At 38.7% G+C, this 21,659-nt stretch overlaps 2 protein-coding genes across 4 annotated transcripts; one reads left to right on the top strand and one right to left on the bottom strand.

The window, feature by feature from the left end:
- Position 1: 1 nt before the first annotated feature.
- On the bottom strand, positions 2 to 3,551 carry dhrs7 (dehydrogenase/reductase (SDR family) member 7). 2 transcript variants are annotated; one of them, XM_028395809.1, is made up of 7 exons: positions 3,311 to 3,551; positions 2,790 to 2,945; positions 2,569 to 2,675; positions 2,249 to 2,488; positions 1,948 to 2,070; positions 1,643 to 1,858; positions 2 to 646 (listed from the first exon to the last, which is right to left on the bottom strand). In XM_028395809.1, the coding sequence occupies exons 1-7, from the start codon at positions 3,438 to 3,440 to the stop codon at positions 605 to 607; spliced, it is 1,014 nt and encodes a 337-aa protein (XP_028251610.1). In that variant the 5' UTR covers positions 3,441 to 3,551; the 3' UTR covers positions 2 to 604. The 2 variants fall into 2 exon arrangements, with proteins under 2 accessions (XP_028251610.1, XP_028251611.1); XM_028395810.1 differs by having other exon boundaries at positions 2,790 to 2,942.
- A 663-nt stretch (positions 3,552 to 4,214) lies between these two features.
- Positions 4,215 to 21,456, top strand: ppm1aa (protein phosphatase, Mg2+/Mn2+ dependent, 1Aa). Of its 2 annotated transcripts, none has more exons than XM_028394766.1 (6): positions 4,215 to 4,585; positions 5,492 to 6,345; positions 6,435 to 6,552; positions 7,564 to 7,675; positions 7,801 to 7,858; positions 19,746 to 21,456. In XM_028394766.1, exons 2-6 carry the CDS (start codon positions 5,509 to 5,511, stop codon positions 19,779 to 19,781), a joined length of 1,161 nt encoding a protein of 386 aa, XP_028250567.1. In that variant the 5' UTR covers positions 4,215 to 4,585; positions 5,492 to 5,508; the 3' UTR covers positions 19,782 to 21,456. The 2 variants fall into 2 exon arrangements, with proteins under 2 accessions (XP_028250567.1, XP_028250568.1); XM_028394767.1 differs by lacking the exon at positions 19,746 to 21,456 and adding an exon at positions 12,187 to 14,140.
- The last annotated feature ends 203 nt before the right edge of the window (positions 21,457 to 21,659 follow it).

Here is a 21,659-nt window from a genome sequence, read left to right as displayed (position 1 = left end):
GTTTTAGGTTTTCACCAGTTTCCAACACCTGTTTTGTGGTTTATTAATGTTTGTGCTTAAACACAACATAAATAAATGTAGCCACCTCCCCTCTAGGACACACATACTGAATACCTCTGATTTTATTGTACATTTTAGGTTTCACATTTTTAATGTAATTTCCCTTTCATGCCTACAAAAAGGGACAAGACTTAATGTTTTCTTAAAGATATCAAGGATGTGCCTTGGGTATGTCTTGCTGTATGTGAATGGTGTTTAGTGCTATTTGTTTGTTTACAATTCACTTGTTTACGAATTCAGAATGAAGAGTTAAATGGATTTGTCCACAGTTTCATGTACATATTCATTTTTATATGTGTAACTGTATATACTTCTAATAAAATAGCTTGTTAAAGGCAGCTTTGGTTATGTTTTATTGAACAAACTTGCCACATAGTAAAAGTTATTTAGCCATTCAAAATATATTTGAAAATTCTTTTGGAATTTTGAACGGAGCCTTTAGGCCTTATGTTATTGTGCCCTTAAATTCTAGAAGAAAAGCAGATTTTTTGCTGAAAGTCCAACTTTAGGAATGCAATGAAGTGGTTCTTCTTCAGAAAGCAACTTAAGAGGTCTTAGGTTTACTGAAGTATGCAGAGTCTGCATCCTGCAAAAGAAAAAAGCTCACCGTTAGCACTGACTTTGGACAACTAAATTAGAACTAGATGTTCATAATGTGATTTGTAAATTCTGAGTCATTGCATGGTGGTCACTCTGCTTTCTTTCTGCTCTGCTTTCAACTGTTGAGGAATACGATTGTATTTAGGGAGGTTATAGTTTTCTTTTGGGCCGGCCAGTTGGAACATGACCTTTCTGCATGGCCCTCAGCTGTCACAGTCCAGCAGAGGCCACCAGACACACTGGTCAGCCAGCCAGCCAGCAATCACTGCAGGGAAGTAGGCATGCTCACTGTCATACACTAGCCTTCTTATTAGACTGGAGCAAGGTCAGTAACAGCTGAGGCCCTCCAGCTGTTAAGAGACAGCTCTGCATAGTCTGTGACAAGCACTTTATTCAAGTATTTTCAGTTTGTTCATACGATTGAGATTTCCTGGTCTCAGGTTCAATAGAGCAAACTTCGAAAAATCTGGAGCGAAGCTTAGCTTACAGAAAATGGCCCCATCAAATCCAAGTCTTTCTGATGTGCTCAGAGTAAAAGAAGATTTAAGATTATATGCCGGCCAGTAGAGCACCAGAGCCTCATTTCTTTTGGCTAATATTTTGTAAGATCGTGTAAACATGGCTGTTTGGATCTATCTGATTCTCCTATGTTGGACCTGACAATAGCGAAAAGCATAGGCCTAGTACAAAAACAATAGGCAATGACAGGAATGCAGCTGTCATGAATACACCTGTGCCTTCCCAGTTGTAACGAGTCGCTGCTTTAGAAAGGTCTATTGGGCTTCAGTAATATCTCTACATTGCAACCATTTAGGTAAATAAACAGGAAAGATATTGTGTTTATGTGATGCTCTAAAACTAAAAGTGGGTCCTACTTAATTAACTGATGAAAGCTCCCAAATATATCTTGATGTTGTCAGTTGTATTTTGTAAAATCATGCAATGTGTTTGCTTTAGGGTGACACAAGGTTTTTGTACCTACCAGACCAGCTTTGAAATTCTGCACTCTTTTTCTTCCCAGCAGGTTTGTGACGGCCCAGGCAAACGTGGGAGTATACTGCCACGCATAGTAAAACAGGAGGAAAGGCTGCTGAGCGATCCACATTTCCTTGACACCATTGGCAATTCCCACCAGCATTAAACGTACACAGCGACTTGTTGGCATCTTGTGTTCCTGATTACCAACAGTGGTCACAGGCTTAAGGAATGGAAGGAAAAGTGGTTACTGAAAACACCCCCTGAAACAGGTATTATGTCACACATATCACATAAGAGGAGATTCATTACCTTATTTAGCTCCTCTGTGAAGGCATTTTTGACAATCTGTGATTGCACTGGCCCTGGACACACTGTGCTGATGAGTATTTTTGGATGGTCAGTCAGCTCAGATCGGAGGGAATTAAAGAAACCCTGCGTATATGCAGATACAAGAGTTACAGAGGTGGAACTGGTAACTGCTTGTAAATATATTTCTTCTACATACATAACATGTAACTATAAATACGGTAAACTAAATCTGCCCAACCAAGAAGCAAACAATTGAGTTTTCAAAACCCAGAAAGTAATGTACTTTTTGAAATCCCTTCACCTGAAGAGCATGTTTGCTGGCAGAGTATCCTGTTGCCAGGGGTGCCCCAGCAAGGCCAACAACGCTGCTGACAGTCACAATGCTACCAGTACCCCTCTGCGTCATGTGAGGCAACACCTGCTTGGTTATAGAGACTGTGCCGAGGAAGTTGAGCTCCATCAAAGTCTTGTACACATCAACATTGGTCTCTAAGCACAGAGAGCGCTGGCTCCGGCCGCCATTGTTAATGAGGATGTCAATCTGTAAAAGTAAAGTGAAATAATATGATTGAGTTGTAATCAAATAGAACTGTTTATTTTTTGTAACTACAGTGGCCTTACATGCCCAAAGTGCTGAATGGCAGTTTTTGCTTTTTCTTCATGTGACGTCCTTTCCAACAAATCAAGTGGAAGAACAAGAATATGCTCATCCTCAAGGTCAGAGTTCTCTTGAAGAGTAAATGACAAAAGGAGTTCAGCTGAATGACACAAACTCCTGTGAAAACCTAATATACTGTTACTGTGTTACACTGAACCTGAACTGACTGAAGACCTAAAGTTACCTAAACAATGGCGTTTCACTCTGTTCAGCTCATCCTCACGGCGAGCAGACAAGATGAGACGCGACCCACACCTTGCCAGCTGATAGGCCAGCTCTTCTCCAATACCACTGGAGGCTCCAGTGATCCACACCACCAGCCCTCTCAGTTTGGCCTCTGCTTATCACAAAATATACAGATTTTTTACTCAAACAGAGCTGTTATGCTATAATAGCTATACTCTCTGACCCATATTAAGTTTAATCAAACTCTAAATCTATGGTTGCCCTAGATGTCATAAGTCTGTGTGAATCTGCCTAAATACACAGTGCTTTGATGTTATAAAGGTAGCCTACTGTTACATTACACGTGGTAAAATACACTTAATTATTATAACCTATAGTTCTTGTCAACACACAGGCTAGGCTCGGTTAGCTCCAAGATTAATTTGCTGCTCAAACATTAACAGACCAGTAATAGAGATCACTGTCTATGTTAGAGATCAGAAATGTAAAAAAAAAAACAAAGCACACAGGTTAACGCACCTGGTTTGTGTCCTGCCAGACTTGCCAGCAGAAGTGTAAAGTCTGCATCCGCGAAAATAAAACACACGAAGTGAACAAGTAAATACACGGGTATCAAAAAGCACAACGCGGACACGATGCAGCAGTCCATGTTCAAGACCTGAACTACGCACAGACTAAAAAAGCGACGACAGAAACTGTAATAACTGCGACAAGCAGGTGACTACTACCAAAACAAACTGGCTACAGTCACAGGATGTGACGTCACTTCCTCTCCGTGTTTCAAAATTAAAGCTCGGAGGCAGATCAGTCAGCGCCCTAAAAGAGCATTTTTGCAGCATGAAACATTACAACATTTTCAGTGTAAGGGCGTGCACTGCCTAAGGCTCTATTATACCGCAAAAAGCAAATGTTGTGGTTCACTGAGTAGTAAAAGTAAGAGATATGTTACTCTCCAAAACTTAAAACAATGATTTAATTATTAGACATCAGTTTGATGTCTAAAATAAAGAATATTATCATTAGTACCTGATGTACAAGCTCAGCTCAGCAAATTAATAAATGCTTTTATTTATTCTTTTTTTAGTCTAGGTTGATCTAAGCTAATTACTCGAATTCTTATCTCGGGATTTTAACCCTTTTTATCTCGGGGTTAAAGACATGAAAAAAACACTGTCGTTTCTTTAATGAATTTATCGATTATAAAAAATATTCATAACAATGTTTTCTATTCTGGAAGCACGCTGTATGTTTTTGTGAAGACTGCATTCTATCTAAATTTAAATAAGTGACATAATGTGCAGATTGTTGTGATGAACATGTTTTAGTGTAGCAGCCCCAGCAGCCTCAGCTCTTCACGAATGATGTCATTTTTCGAATACGCAACCTGTAACATCCGGGTCCTATCTCTCTGCCTCTACCAAGCTAACGTTAGCTAGCTGTCAAGCTGTCAAGTGGAGAGGCTGGGGCAGACCTTTCAGCTTCCCCCTGGCTTGGCCGCACAAAGCTATTGCCCACAAATCACAAGAAAGCCCGCTAGAAAATTATTTTGCTCGCCAGCTGAGATAATGTAATACACCACGGGCGTACGCAAAAGGGGACCACCGGACTTAAACAAATTATATGCACTTGTCTTGAGTGACGACTGCTCCTTGCTAGCTAACAGGCTAGCTAGCCTAGCTCAACCGCCGTAAACCCCGTAGCTTCGTTGGTGTGCTGTCTGGTGTGGACTGCGGCCAGTCCGTCCTTTTCCCTGACTCGACTTCCACTGCTGTCAACGTATATTTTGGTTATTTGGTAAGTTATTTAATGTTTACTCTTGTGCAAGCAGTTGTTGAGGAACGTTTGGTTGTTAGCAGTCTTAGCTACTGTATGTTAGCTTGTAGCGCTAGTACACTAGCAAGGCCGTAAGCTTTGGTTGCCTTAACATTACGTTAGCAAGCCATGGTAGAGGCAGGCCTGTTAAAGTTAGCTGTGAGGGACAAGGGTCAAGGCCCACAACTAGGTAAAGCTGTTTGTTTATTTGAGTTGTGGTCTGTACTTGCTATAGATATTTCCCCGGAAAATATTCATAAGCGCACTCGATCCCAACCCAGCTAATTCAAGATTCAAACCACTAACAGCTTTAATGTTTGTTGAAGGGTTGACAGATTTTGTGTTGTAGTTATCGTGTAACTGGTCAGTCGGTTAGCTAATGTTAGCTCTGCAGGCATGTTACATTGGCCGTAACTCACACTACCGCTGACTAGTTCATTTCTTAAACTATTCTGCTTTGCTAGGGTCACAATATTTTAATGGCACGTGTGTTAATATGCAATTTAATAACTTTTTCACATTAAGCGTTAATGTCAACCGATTCAATTTGATCCGCAGCTGCAGCGCTCCTAATATGTAGCCAAATGTGTACACATGTCTACTATTTTTAGACTAGAGAAGGGGTCTGAACCCAGCTCAAGGATGCTAATCTTTTTAAACAAATGGATGGAAAACATGCTTTAGTGATTTTTATATATATATCACTGTGGGCATATGCTCAGCATAATACATAAGTTTTATTTTTTTTTACAAATTGCTTCTGTAATTTCCAGGATTAATTTTAGCTTTGCATAGAAGGATTATTACAACCTTAATATTATGTTGAACTGATTTCACTGCACTCACCAAATTTCTGAATTTATTTGTGTCATTTAATTTGTGTTACAGGCTGTTAGAGGAACACAATGGGTGCATTTCTGGACAAACCAAAGATGGAAAAATACAATTCCCATGGTGAAGGTAACAACGTGAGATATGGGCTGAGCAGCATGCAGGGTTGGCGAGTAGAGATGGAAGATGCACACACAGCAGTAATTGGTCTGTCTCATGGTCTCGACCTCTGGTCATTCTTTGCTGTTTATGATGGGCATGCTGGCTCTCAGGTAGCCAAGTATTGCTGTGAGCACCTGCTGGAGCATATCACCAGCAATTCAGATTTCCAGAGTGCTCTGCAGGAAGACCCCTCTGTGGATAGTGTGAAGAATGGGATCCGCACAGGATTCTTGCAAATTGATGAACACATGCGCACCATCTCAGAGAAGAAGCATGGTGTGGATCGCAGTGGTTCCACTGCTGTAGGGGTGATGATTTCTCCAAGCCATATCTACTTTATCAACTGTGGCGACTCAAGGGGGCTTCTCAGCCGGGGCGGAGCTGTGCACTTCTTCACACAGGATCACAAACCCAGCAACCCACTGGAGAAGGAAAGGATCCAAAACGCAGGTGGCTCAGTCATGATCCAGCGAGTTAATGGATCCCTAGCTGTGTCTCGGGCTCTAGGAGACTTCGATTACAAGTGTGTGCATGGAAAAGGCCCAACAGAGCAGCTCGTTTCTCCAGAGCCTGAAGTTTATGCAATAGAGAGATGTGAAGCAGAAGATGAATTCATTATACTAGCTTGTGATGGCATTTGGGATGTCATGGCCAACGAAGAACTGTGTGACTTTGTGAGGTCAAGACTAGAGGTTACAGATGATCTTGAAAAAGTCAGCAATGAAATTGTCGACACCTGCTTGTACAAGGTACAACAATGTCCTTAAACTTTCCTCTGACATTTGCTACGCTGTATGGTATCAAAGTGTATATGATTTCTGTGTTTATTTTTCCACAGGGAAGCCGGGACAATATGAGTGTTGTGCTAATCTGCTTTCCTGGGGCCCCAAAGGTATCTCCAGAAGCAGTAAAACGGGAGGCTGAGTTGGACAAATATCTGGAAGCCAGAGTAGAAGGTAGGGCAGGAATTGTATTTTGTCAGGGTGCAATAAAATTCTTCAGGTTTTACATTAAAGTGATGCTGCTAAGATAAACCTGTCATGAAACATGGTATTCTATTGAGTTAAAAGCTGAAAGAAAACTAAAATTGGTGCTCCATGACCATTATTTTGTTCATGTGTGGCCCACATTTTTAGCAACAATACAAATGCTTGTGAAATGTCATTAAAAAGACACTGGCCCCTGCCAGTCTCTTCTAGTTCTCAGTGTTTGGTATGATGCAGATTGGCACCTGCTTGCTGTTCCAAATTCTTTGTTTTTATTTGTTTAGTTGCACTGTTTTTTTTCACCTGTCTTTTATTCTTCCCATTACTCTGATTTTCTGATAATGTTACCAAATGCTGTCAGTTGTCTGCTCACCTTCAGCCAAAGTATAGTTTATCTTTCCAGACAGGCATTAAAGTGACACATGCACCAGTGCCACCTAATAATCTTATTAAGGACAAGTTAATAATAGCATAATAATAAAATAACTTGTTTTTTATATAAACTGGTTGTGAAACGTCTCGGTTTTAAATGATTGATTTGATAGTAATCTTGTTGATATCATAGAGACAACATTCTCAATGATCACACCGACTTTGACCCATTGTGTTGTGCAACTTGTGCACAAAAAACAACCAGCGCTTTATAGCTTTATAGGTGCCTTGACACCACCAAGAAAAAAAAACTCTGCTGCATCGCATGCAAAGATAGTACGCATGCAACAGGCACACGACCTCTCTCGTACGCTCTCTCATGCACACTCATGCAGAGATATGCCACTCTTACAACACTCTTATCTGTTATATGTTAAGATAGCCTATATGCTATTCGTTTAGGTTTTGTGGTGTAGTGTACAGTAATGGATGGGAAAAAGAGAGATTTTCTGCAAGAAACCCTGACCTGTGTATATCTGTGAATATTTTTGGAGATTTAATCTTTTGCTTGATTGTAAAATGGTTTAAATCTGTTTTGTTTTCTAACAGAGATCATCAAAAAGCAAGGGGATGAAGGTGTCCCGGATTTGGTCCATGTTATGCGAACGTTAGCATCTGAGAGCATCCCAAATCTCCCTCCTGGAGGAGAGTTGGCAAGCAAGTAAGTGAATGTTGTGATAGAATAATGACAATGCCGTTGTAATTTTTAGTTAGTATTTTCAGTTTAATTGAGTACATTTAATTTATTTTCCATAAAACAAACATTTTTTTTTTACTTCTCCTCAGACGAAGTGTTATTGAAGCGGTGTACAACAAACTCAACCCCTATCGAAGTGATGACACAGTAAGTATCCAGCTGGTTACTAACTCTCTGCAGGTATGTTTTGTTGGCATGATTTGGAATTTTACTAACTTCATGCATGTCATTAGTATTCAGTGGGATAAAACAAAGAAATGGGCTAGGATGCCTCTTTTTCTTGCAACACCAGCAGACAATGGTTCAGTTGATTGCGTTGAGGGATGCTAGTAAAATTTCACACAGAGCTTTCCTTTCAATATTTTGATAAAGGGCTGCAATTGGTTTTGTGCTGAAAAGCACTGCCTTGTACCACAAGACCTGATCTCACTAATTAGTGTTTCCTAAATCAAAAGGAAGAGCTAATAAGTGAAATTGGCTGATGTTTGTGTGCAATAAAAACATCTTTCTCCTACATACCAGTCTAAAAGAAACATTCTGCATCAGTCCTTGATATATAAACATATTACAAAAATGTTGCCCTTGTCCACTCAGATATTGGGCTTTTAAAATTTCACTGGATACGCTCACAGAGTCACCTACCTTTTAGTTGTGCACATCATCTGTCCTTGACAGGAAAAAAATGCATTTTGTTTTAGTACCGTAGTTGATATTTCTATAAAGATTCACTTTTTAAAATAACATTCATGTGTTGAGGTATCTTGAAAATTAGAACTTTCAGAAAGCCATCAGGCCCTTTTGCCTGACTGTATTGTGTGGTGCATCTTAAACACAAAGTAGGATAAATAGAGTTTTTTTCTAGTAGTCTATATCAGCCTTACAATGTAAAAAGTGAAATTAGCTTCTGTAATTTTGCGAATACATTTAATAAGTATTATATTGTCATTATTACTAGGAATAATATCCATTTTTCATGTCTGATACCACATCCTTCAGAATCTGCCAATACCAATATGAATTAGATACTTTTTTTTCCTCATTTGTATGGATGCCCTTTGCTTAACCCAGTGCTGCTGCTTTTTCTGTGGGCCCCTCTTGTGTAGAGAAGAGTATTTTCATGTTGCATGACACACAGTGATGCATTTTAATTTGAAAATCCACCTTCTCTCTGCTGTTCTGGTGCCTGACTTCCTGCCAGCGTGATTTGGTTGGTGTAATTGACGAATTTTGGGCGCTACAGATTTGCAATATCTGGATATATATTGTTAGCATGGCAGAGGGTCGGTGCTGATGCTTCTGAAACAGGCCGTAATGCGTCTGGTGGAACCTCACATATTGACCGGATTTGGAGTGTTGAAAACTCGATGGCGCCACGATGTGTCGCTTACGTGCCAGTGGAACTGATGGGTAACCCCCGCCGCCAGTGCTCCCTCCAGTTTAGGAGCCTCTGGCTTAACCTGATCGATCAAAAATTCATAAAACAAATATTTTACTTCGATAAAGTGAATTTAATGAAGAGTCTGCACAGATTTTGTTGAAATCATTTAAATGCTGAAGCTGCAGTAGAGGGAAATTATTTATGTTATATATATATATATTACTGACACTATTTTTTGGTATCCTGTGAATGCTCCTTTTCATATTTAATTCTGTTTTAAAATAACTAAATGTAGAAGCAGTCACTATACAGACTCAGTTTCATAGAGCTGAAAACTACAGGAAAATGTTAATAAAATAAAGAATATCTCCAGAAACGGTCGTCTTGAGAGTCTCCCTGTGACATCTCACCCTGCGGGTATCACAGAGGACACTGTCAATGTAGACAAGTTTATCATCTTATATTTTCTCATATTAGAAAGATGACAAAAATTACAGAGAGCTTTTGAGTGTTTATTTGTAGAGGATACATTTGTAAAGTGCTTAATCATCACACAGTACTGATGGATAGGAGTAGTGCAAGATGTTGCTTTTCTGAATGTTTAAGCTTGAGGCTGCACCAAAACATGGCAGCAGTATAGTACTAGTATAGTACTTCCTGTTAATGTTTGTTAGAGGCTGTGACCCCGAATCAGACTCTTATAATAGTGGTAAATAAAGTTAAAGCTCCTCCACACTCTGAACAAGTGCATAGTTGGTGCTCACTATATAATCTATAATACACCTGCTCACTGTGTACCCAGTGTTCATAGTATCTGACGGCGTCACTGCACATTGGATGTGTGATTCAAACCTAATACAACCCTGGTTAAATTACACAACACTGCAGTATCGATTTAACATGTATAGATTTTATTGTGGTTTGCCGTTTGTGTTTTGAAGAGAAAAGAGTCCCACAGTACTGAAACTTTGGCTTTAGTTTGCCGATAAAGGGGTTTGATCTGTGTCCTTCATATCTGGACATGACATGCCATCTCCTCATTGCAAGCCTTGTCTACCTCTTTATTCCCTATAGGACATGATGAAACTTGTACAAAAACTCTTGCAGTTGACTTCCATCAAATATTTTTTGATATATGTCTCATCAGATCATTCAAAGAATTACATACATAAGTTTAATTATGTATGAGATAGAATTATGTTCCATATTTTTATTCATCACTCCAAAACACTACAAACACCAACACAAATGAGCACCTTGAAACACTATGTCAGTTGTGTGGAGTTATTTTGAAGTCAATGGGGAAAATACAAATAAAGTACAGATTTTTTTAATGCAAGTGTTTTACTTGCAAGGGTACAGTGGCATTTTGTATTGTGTGAAGGTGAGCATCCAGATAATTGTATTTTATTTAGTAGCTTAGTAGTCTAAGACCAACAAAAAGAGGGTATTGGCTTGGTATCGGCAGATACTCATGGGTACAGTGTCAGTATCTGACATAATTGAGCTCTCTCTCCGTACTCATCATGAATCTTGTTCCAACGATGCTTGACAGCACGTAGCTTTATGGCTGAGGGGCTGTATTTTACTTTGTGTTCTCAGTCTTCCTATGATTTATTTTCAGACAAGATTGCTCTGTCTGAGTTGGCTTTGTGGCTTTGGTCCAATATGTTCAACTTGCCTAATTTCTCTGTTTGGATAGACGGCCCCCAATTGGGAAGACCTTTTAGTAATCAAGCCTGCTGTGTTTTGTAAAAGTTCTGCAGTGTTGGATTGTTTTAGATCCTTCATGGCATCAGTCTCATTTACCCTGTAGACAGGTCCTTAATAACATTTGTAATAATTAGGTAATATTTGGAGTATAAAAGGATGTTCACTATGATTATGACCCTGCCGATCTGTGTCAGGAAATTCTAATAGATAATTAAAATATCTGTAATAACTTATATAGTTACTTAATAACTTAATATAGTCATAGAAATATAGAGTCATGTTCAACACCTCCAGTGTTGAACATGTTAGTAAAGTCTGAGAGCTCTGTGTCACTTTAGAATCGGTGCTGTGCTCAAGCACACAGGGTAGATTTGTTGAGGTAAATCATTGGTCAAAGGCATTAGTAATGTAATGTTGAAGTTAAATTACATTTTTTAAAAGAATTTTTTAAAGATAAAAAGGAAATGTAGTAAAATTGTGTTGATAACAATATCACATCATGACTTAAAATGTTCTATACTGAGATAGATAATCTGAATATAGAGAAGCATTTAGGGGTTTTGTTTGGTATTTTGGCACAAAGAAGAGTGGTGCACTTACACTGATCACAAAACAAACATATTTTCTTGCCATTTGTTTCCTTCTTCATTATGATTCAGTCATTTGGAATTTACATACTTCTAGTAACAGCTTTACTGTTTGTATGCAGCACAAAAACTGTTGCAAGGTAGCGTCTCAGTGTGCGTAAACACTGGGGATATCCTAACGCATTAAATAACGTTTTAAATAAGGGTATCTGCCAAAGCTAATACAGATGAGAAAATTCGTTAAAATATCCTAATGCATGCTATACCTACAGCTTGAAATTGGATGATTGTGTTACAGGGGGTAGTTTCCTTTCTTGAAGTTTACGTTTTTTGGGCTAAGCACATTCCTATATTTTGTCAGTCTGGGTGTTTGGGGTCTTTATACCAAATAGCAACCATATTTGAAGAACAAAAATCCAGTGTGAAAGATCATGATCACATGTATTTTGCAAATTTGTGATGTTTGACAAACTGGCAAACAAACATATGTCATATTAGATATTCATTATGTAAAATGTTGTGAATTGGTAATTATTTGCAGATGTTTAGCTTTCCCAATTTCAAAAACCATCATACCACTAATTATGATGTTTAGTATGTGTAACTAGGCACTTTCTATTCACCAACACAACAAGGATAACAAGGCTTTGTTAAAAATCATAAGCACAGTATCTCTATGTTGTCTTGAAAGTGTCAGTTTGTAGCAGACATGCTTGAATCTGTGCACCTCTTGATGGAGATGTCATGGAAGTAGTCAGAGTCTGAAGGGTTTTTCCTTCCTCTCCTTTCTTATCAAGGACTCTGCGTCCACAGACGACATGTGGTAACACAACCTCCTACCACTAACACAACATAGAGTTTACAAACCACCATCCTCTCAAGACCCACAGCAACTCAGCTCAGCAGTCTCTCTCCGTCACTCTGAGCTTTTGGTTTCTAAGAAGGGAATTTCATGGGAGGAGGAGGAGGAGGAGGAAGAAGAAGAGGAGATGCATGCACACAAACCTGGAATAGTGCAGCACCAGTCCATTCTGGAGTTCAGGATCCCCACCGTTTTGTCTCCCCCTTTTATGTTCACCCACCTTAATATTCTCCTCTAAAGTAATCCATAACAAGTGAGTCCACAAGGTTTTCTTTCTTTTTGTTAAATAATCAGCTTAAGTAGTAAGATTTTTTTGCTGTAATTAATTTGATTCACATTTCCTTGTGTGTGTTTGTATATTTCTGTTTTTGTGAAGTGCAATTGTCCTGTACAAACAGCCTGTATTTAATGCAGCTTGATTTTAAGTTAAAAAATGAAAGAAATGGAAAAAGAGAACCTTTTATGCACTATCTGCCTTTTCCTGCTCTTCTGGAATTCTAACAAATGTCTATTCAGTGAATATTACTGCTTGTCCTCCAGGCACAATGTCTCTGCGCTTTTACTTTTTTTTTTTTCAGTTAGTCTATGCTCCTTTAAGAAACGGGTAAATTGTATAGTTGACAGCACAGTAAGCTCTCTATATCAAACCATTTAAATTCTAATTATTTTCCCTCTGCTTTTTATTGTGTTTTACTTTTGTAAGTGGTTTTCTGTACATGCTCAAATAGTAATGGCAAGGTATTTTTCAATCACAAGCATGAAGTAGAAAGATCTTTTTTTCCTCATTTCTGTCAGCTATCTGAACAGTCCCATGTTAACATGTTCATTTGTGCAAATAGATACATGCAAGCGTGCGCGAGTGCTTGTGTATGTATGTGCACATGTGTCTAAGTGGAAAGGCAGATCTGTATGTGCAAACCTAACTTTAATTTGCTAATGTGGTTTAGACAACAAACCAGGCTGGAGTTAAAGGGAAATGCTCTCCCCATGCTTAACTGTTGTCTGCCCTTTTTTTCAGCCAGTGTTCTAGACCGACCCGACATAGGCTTTTAGTACTTTTAATTTCATCTTTGGATAGCAGAGTTTACATGCTGTACTCTATTTGAACAACTTCAAGCTATATGCGAGAACTTTACTATAACCTGAGATCACACAAGTGGTTGGATTTACTGATGTGCAGCTGGTCAGGAGCTGGCTTGGTTTACACATCTATTGTGTCATTTTTTTTTAAAATATCAATTTCTTCACAGATGTTGATACCAGTGACCACTGTGGGTGCCATATATTTGTTTTAATCACATTTTCAGCTTTATAACAGCCTATGCCAAGTTTTATTTTCTTTTTCTCCATTTTTCAGTTTTCATATGTGGTACAGATAGATTCCAGGGTCTGCATTTAACATCTGGTTTGGCTGATGAACAGTTTAAGCGCTGAATATTTTAGACAAAGTCACACTTCAATAGTCTGAAAATAGAAGAAAATGTCTCTAAAACTAAATCTCTTCTTTTAAGCAGTCTTTATTTGGACAGTCAAAACGAGAACAAATCCACTGCAATGAGTTCCCATGGTTGTACAGCACCTTTTTATTCTCATTAACAGCTCAATCAACCCCCTCCCTCTCCATGGCACCACAAGCCACAGCACAATACAGTTTGCTGCTATAGTGTATGATCTGTGGGTTAACGTTTAATTTCCCCTCAAAAAGGCTCACTGTAGACTAAACTGTATTTAACACACAGTAGATGTATTTCTTGAAGAGAAATGGTTTAATTTCAGATTTATTTTCTGCCATTTTGTTGTCTTGCATTGTTGGGAATTTATGTATGTATATTTTTTTTTGACTTAAATTTTCAAGGAATAAATCATGTTGCTTGAGCTAGTTTTTCTGCCATGGACAAATGTGATTCTGGTTTGTCTCAAAACTTTGGGGCTTTTACTAGCCTCAATTTCCTTCTAATCAACTCCCAAGTTGCATTTATGTAATAGTACTTACTAAATTTATCATTCTTCAGTTATTAAATGACAATCCTAACTTTTTCACCATATTGAGATTTTATTAAATATAAAATAACAAACTAGCTTTGACAGTAATGCTAAATTATCTCTGCTTTCAAATCTGCTTTTGCGGCAAAAATGCCAAAGACTTTTCAGTTTACACAAAATCATGCAGTCATAATGTGACACCTGGTTATAATCCTGCAAATGAAGCTTAAGCTATTAAGAGGGTAGCGATATTAATACATTTTAGTTTCTGTTATTTGACTTGTTAAGGTACTCTGTGGAGTCTTTTGTCCATTGGTGGCATTGTAAGCCAGGTGCACGAGATGAAAAGTACTTTGTTAGACTACGAGTAAATGTATCCATCATATTTTGTGGTAACTTGAGAGTGCCAAATAACCATTAAAATACTATGAGATCAGAGGAAAATTGTGTTTTGAAAGCGGAAAAAAGCGATGAAAATGTTAATGTGTTAGCGAAAGGTTTGATAGGCCTTAAAGCAAAACTTTAAGAAATGTTGAATGTGATCTAATTGTATTTACAATGGACACTCCATGAGGTACCTTTAACCAGTCATACTACAAAAACACGAATTACCAGTAGATTTGCTAGAGTGGTAGCTGACTCAAGACTGTAAACACAAAATAGGATTTTTGTTTTATTTTTAATTTTTTTGTATGTGTGCATGAAAATGTGGTTTTGCTGAATATTTCCATAAAAAAGCAAATGTAAACATAACAAAACAGGTGGACACTAATGGCATCCCTTTTGTTTTAAAATGACAATTATCCCTACTGTACTTGCATCATGTAAAATGCTTCAAGTGAATTTATGCAGTGTGTTTGAGAAAAAAAAAATTAGTGGATATGAAAATGCATTTTTCATTTAGCTAGGCAGTTTATCTATAAAATCTGTGAGGTATTTATTTTGCGCTGCATAGCTTGTATTTGTTAAATAAGTGCACTAACTGTCTCTCTTATCTAAGATTTGTCAGCATCCAGCTGCTTGTTGCAAATCTGGTAGGTAACAACATTAGCAACATTTCATGCAGTTTTTCCATCAGGTTTAATGGGGAACAAACATATTTCATTGTATTATGACAGATGACGAGCTCATGCCCCTGAACTGTCCAGCAGTTTGTCATAGATTATATATTAACCCCTTATTGTTAATTGGAGTTCTACATTCCACAGAATGAGTACTATAATAATAATATTAACAACTAGGACTTGCTGTAGCTGAAAAGTAAACAGATGGTAACAGTGGTTTGACTATGATTTGTGCACATGTTGTGTTTTAAAATGTTTCTATTACTATCACTTCCCCCCAAACCTAAACAAAAAGGGTCCCAAGCATATACTATACTTGTTTTAAGTTTTCATTAACTGAAATACCTCATAACCTTTATAGGAAGTGTTTTTTGTTGAGCAGTTTAATGAAAGTTTATTTTATCACTGATATATTTGAATGGGATGCTTCTGTACAGTGTTTGACTGATTTGTGCTGATGTTGATGAAACAAGTGACAATTTAAGAAGCTACTGCAAATGACAACTTGTTTAAGTAACTAGGAACACTATCGTCCCATAAGCTGCCCCCACCTTCCCTCACCTTCCCTCCCTGCAAAACAATAATCCTTCAGTGCTCACCAATAGAACTCCATCTACTTGTCCTCCTGTGTGTTCCTCATTTGGCTTAAAATCTATTATTGTATTGAGAGTTCAGGGTTTTAGAAACGTGAGGCATGTGAGAAAGTAAGTGTGACAAAATGACAATAGTCATATGCACTGATCATCTGTATAATCAGCTTTTTGTTTCTGAAAAAGTTATTGTAGAAAAGTGATAAAGCTATTTACAGAGTTACCTTTGGTTGCCTGAAATGAATCCTGTATATTCTTGTATGGAGGACTAACTGGCAGAAGTTGAAGAGATTTTAAATGCTTGCGCCCTCTTGTACATATTAATGTACCTCAATTGTGGCGTTTACTGTGTGACCCTAGGCAGTGGTGGTTTATTCGTCTCTACAGGGCGATCCAAGCCTCACGTTGCTGACCTTTTTCAACTCATAAATAAGCTCACCGATTTGCCTTACCCAATCTCATGTTGCCCCCTAAAGTACTTGTCCAACAAAACACTATGAAGAGGAGTAATGCTGCTGACATTACACTCTTAGAGATTTAAAACATTGTCCAGTTTAAGGTACTTATGCTCTCAGCAAAGTGACTTTGTCCTGGTTGTGTCACAAGGTACAACTTTTCAACCACCGCTGGTTTGTATGCTGTTTTTATTTTCATGTTACCGTATCAAAATTTGGTCTTGAAAACGTATTTATTTTCCACTGCGGATGATGTCATGCTTTTAACAAATGCAAGTGTTTTAACATGGTAACCTCGTAAGCATTGAAAACGTGCATACATACATTAATGTCTGCTCTATTTATGATTACATTCAAGAATAGCTTTAGAGTGCTGTAGTTAAGTATTGTCAATGTTGATTCAAATGCTTCTCAGAGGCCTCTGTGAGTGATTTTACAAAGTTCAATAACTGTATATTTTGTATTATGTTCTAGCTCCAAAGGAATGGCAGAAAAAAAAGCTTTGTTCCCTGAACTAAATTGTACTATTTGTGTTGTTGATTGAACAAATTGCATTCCTTGCTTGTGAATAGATGCATTTTTCTCCCTGCTCCTTAAATTTTCTCCCCTTCTTTCCCTCCTTTCTTTCATTTTTTAGCCTTTGAAGTTTGAATAAAATTTCTAGTTTGCAGAATGTATTACTAAATAAATGGGTTGTCGTCTTGTACCTCTTATTTCATCACTTTTTATCTGTCGGGACCTGTTGTCCACCTGAAACTTTCTCTAACTGTTAAAGGTAAAAGGCATTTTTTAGAAAAACCTATTTTGTTATGTAACTTGGACATGGCGTTTCTATGATAATGTAAAGGATGAGTAGAGGATCAAACACATCACACTAAATGTAACAGAGTAAAGATGGTATCTGTTGAAACTTGCTTTCTATCATTCCACCAGTCAAAGTAACAAAAGTAAAAAGAGGCACATCTAAAAATCACATTTGAATATTCAATCTCTGGATAGCTTAATGCTTCAGTTTGTGTATGATAATTAGCATATCAAATCATCACTGCATGCTCTGAGCCACATGGAGCTCTGAAGCACGAGGGCGTTGTTGACTGGTCATAGTATCAGAGTGGTATTTGTTGTCCTGGGTTTTCTGTCAGTGTGTTGTGAAAGCATGTATGGGGCTTGAGCTCTTGAGGATGGGTCAGGGCGGCCCACGGCCAGTGGGATTAAGAACCGTGGGAGGGATTACTTAAAATGTCAACATAATGTCATGAGCTGTGCTAGAAGGTCAAATGTTCAAATGGTGCTCAGTGGCGAGCAGTTAATAGATCAGGTACAATTTGGATTGTTGTGGTTCCTGTGAGGAAATGACTAATGTGCTAAAAGCTGTGTTAGGCTTTTAATACAGTCTGGAGACATTGATGACAGTTTTATTTTAAAAGCTGTTATGGTGTAAAAGTATGTTTTTTCCTAAACTAGACCTCTGTAGTCATTGAAACAAAGCAACAACACAGTGTACTGTTCTGACTGATCAGGCACCAGCTAGCCAGAGGGGGGCAGTGTTAATGGCTGAGACACTTTGAGAGACCTGGTAAACTTCTTTGAAAAGTTAATTGATAAAAACAGCATGCGTCTAATGATGACAGATTTTAGTTTCATAAATAATGTATTACTTTAAAAGTCGTGTCCATCTTAAATATAGTGCATTATCACATGGTGCTAAGTTAACTGACCACTAAATGAGAATCAACCGTGATCTAAATCAGGCTTGTTGTTACATCCCTGTTTGAGCCAGTTGCACATTAGAACTGCACAAAATGTGACTCATTAGATCTCGGGCCACCTGTGCACTCGTAATGAATCACACTGCCCCTTGTATTCCTTCACATCAAAAAAAAAAAAAAAAAAAAAAAAAAAAAAAAGGCCGCGTCGGCAGAGGCCATCATCAAATGGAGCTGGCTCGTCATCTGCCTGCCATTGTTGAGCGCATGTCATGCTCTGCTTCTCATGGCGGAAAGACCCATTTGAGCTTGACTAATGCAGCCATGCAGACGCAGCAGTAAGAGGTGGGGGTGGTAGGGCACACCGTATACTCTGTGTGGATGGTCTCAACACACTGAGGTCACTGAGCTCCGCATTTGTTAATTTGCTTCAGAGTGCAGCATGAGCCAGATTTTTTTTCAGGGCTACTATGTAAGCTGAGCATTTTGAGTAAAAGCAAAAGGGAGATGTGTTTTCATGGACCCGACAGTAAGATCAAATCCAACAATGTTTACTGTCTGTTCTCTAAAGCGTCTTCTTCTCCCCCACCCGCCATGCTTTCCTTCTCCATTTCTTTTTTCTGTGAGTGCTCTTGTTGCCCGAGGTCAGTTTGTCACAGAGAACACAAGCTTTTCTCACTTGGACGCAGCGATTCAATGATTGGTGTGTACAAACAATCATATCAAGCAGGGATGACATGTACCCTGCTCCCCACCCTCCTCTCTCACACCCTCGTCTCTCCTACAGACATGGAATATGTCCTTCCTGCTCTGTCTCTCACTCACACTCGGTGGGAGCGAGTGTCCCCTGCATGAGATGGGTTACACAAGCTGCTGCCCTGGGAATCCCGGTCCAGCTCATTATCCTGCACCCCAGAGACACAGCTCATTGTAAATTAGGACATCAAATGATGCAGGCTCGTTAAAGAGCCACAGATACACTCATTAGCATCAGCACCTTTCCTTGTTAGAGCCTGTATCAGCGTCCGCTCCCACCATCGTGTTACGTCCTGTCATTCCTCCGCACTGACTGCTAGACTTAGGATTAATGTCAGTTCTAGCCAGCGGGTCAGCACTGTTGTGTTGTAGATATGGGGCTGATTGATCAGTGGTGGCGGGAAGCTGTGGAATTTGTTGACAGCTGTCCACTATCCCCACCCTCTTATCCATATTTCATTGTGAGGAAGGGGGGAAACCTGTCTCAGAATAACTCTTGTCTGGCAAGTGGCTGACTAGTTGTTTGTCACAGCTGCAGGGGCTGGGCAAAATAACGGAAACGTCTTTCAATGTGGTATCATTGTCATACAGTAGATACAGAGTTGGCTGTTTCTATATTTCCCTGACACACTTTTGTTCCAATAAATGAATTTGTTTGTGTTGCAGGTGTATCTGTAACCTGTATATAAATCATCAGATAGCTCTTCATTACTCCAGTTGTTTATATTGTTTTTCAGCATGCTCTTGTATGTGATTGGGCTGAGATGAATATTCATAATCCTAATGTCACAAGTTGTTGGTCTGACTTCTGCATGCTGTCTGACCTCTGGCAGCATGCAGCCAATGGGTGATTGAGCCATTCCTCCTGCATGCCATCACTTCACTTGTATCTACTCCACCTCTTCTTCAACCTGCTCTTCTACTCCCCCCCTCCTTTCAGGACCCAGACATCCTGTTCTTTCGTGGTTTCAGCTAAAACAATCCGAGGAGGGCAAGCAAACATCTGTCTGTCAGCATAATCATATACTTCATCATTTATCATCATCATCATCATCTCAATGAACTAGTCCTTCAGCTTGTTACTTCATTATCATTTTACGTATTTTAAAACAAACTTTTCTTGGTCATAACATCATTTCAAAACTTTGCTAATTTACACACTGCAAACAACAATGCAGGGATGGGAATGAACTGTAGTGCAGCTTATTTCATCAGAGCTAGTGCTAAATTATTATAAAGCATCGGATAAGTGCGGAGCTTAGGACTCAGCAGCAGTAAAGGTGTGTGTTTAAACAAAAACATCACCACCAACAAGAAAATCTGCACCTGTAGTGGCCTAATCTTTTCTGTGTAGCAGTTAATTGAAGTGACATTTATAATTAGTCAAATAATCCACAATAATATTTACTAGTGTTAAGAAATTAACTCTTAACACTAGTAAATAATAAGAATATCCATTGTATTCTATCTATTCTTAAACATGTCACGGCTGCTCTCCTGGATCGTCTCTAGCGGTGTCACAATACAGCAGAACTGATCATGTTTGTGATATTGAATAATGTTGCTATCAGGTGGTACAAAGGTGCAATAATATTGTATATGTTTTATGTTCTTTGTCATAGTAGTGACATTAAAGCACCTTAGCACTGGTTGCCATAAAGTGAAGAAAAGAACAAGATTTATTACCTCAGTGGGAAGCTACTAACACGTGCATTCCCATTACTGCTAAACATATTAGCAGAGATGACTCTCTACCAGCACCTGAACATTGTTAGCTCAGCAGACAGTGATGTGGGTGGTGGCAGAGAGCTCATTGCACTGCATTAATCCAAACAAAATCCAAATAGGCAAAACGCCAGCAAATAAAGAATCCTTAAATAATTTGACAACACATGCTGCAGATAATTTGCGTGATGAAAGTATCATATTTTGCCAAGCTTTTATCTGTTGACATGTGTTGAGCTCTTTCAACACACTGCCACATACAAACATGCATTATCCAAAGTTAAAGGTTATTCTGACAGATATTGTAATCACATAGTTATCCTGAATTCCTTTGGCCGTGGTGATATTGTGACAGCTCTTCTTCCTTTTCACATGCATTTCCTTAAGTTCTGTTTCTGGCTATAATGCAGCCAGGCCCTTTTCATCATATGTTGTTGAAGTCACAGTGTATCCAGTCTTTATGTAAAAGCCATCATATCAAGTGGGTTGTATATCAGTGGTTCTTGGTCCATCACACAACTCTGTTGTGTTGTTTTCAATGTACTGACCTCACCATGGCTCTTAAAGTAACAGTCTGTGGTGAGAAATGGTGCTGAGCTAAGGTGCTGGTTTACGGCTGAGGTAGCAGATACTTTTGTTTCTTTGAGCAGCGATCCTTTAATGAACACAGCCTGTGGATCAGTGCCTGAGGCCAAAAGGTAAAGTTCACCTGTACTGTACTATACTGTACTGTATATCTCCAGGCTCTGTCCTTGCCCTGGTAGATAGGAACAACTCTGAATCACATGACAATGTTGTGTGTGAGATTTCTGCCCATGAATAAAAAAAACCTTGAACCTTCACTGTTGTGTTGTGTCAACGGTGTTTAAGCTTTCATAGATGTATGTTTTAGGTCAGCGGAGAATTGTGTTATGTGACATCTTCAGTTATTTAACTACCTTCGTTCTCTTTGTCTCTGTCTTTATTTCCTGACCTAATCACTCTCATTTAACACACTACAATCTGCTCACACTAAATAAGTAGAATGGGAGAGAATAGAAAAGGTCATGGACAGAGCGGCCAGGCTGTTCATGTGACACTTGAGCTTCCTGAACTGATGTATGTGTAAGCTCTCATTGTGTACCAGTAC

Source organism: Parambassis ranga, chromosome 22, assembly GCF_900634625.1.
Source record: "Parambassis ranga chromosome 22, fParRan2.1, whole genome shotgun sequence".
NCBI lineage: Eukaryota > Metazoa > Chordata > Actinopteri > Ambassidae > Parambassis > Parambassis ranga.
Note: the sequence above shows the minus strand (reverse complement) of the source record. Positions and strands in the feature narration are given on the sequence as shown.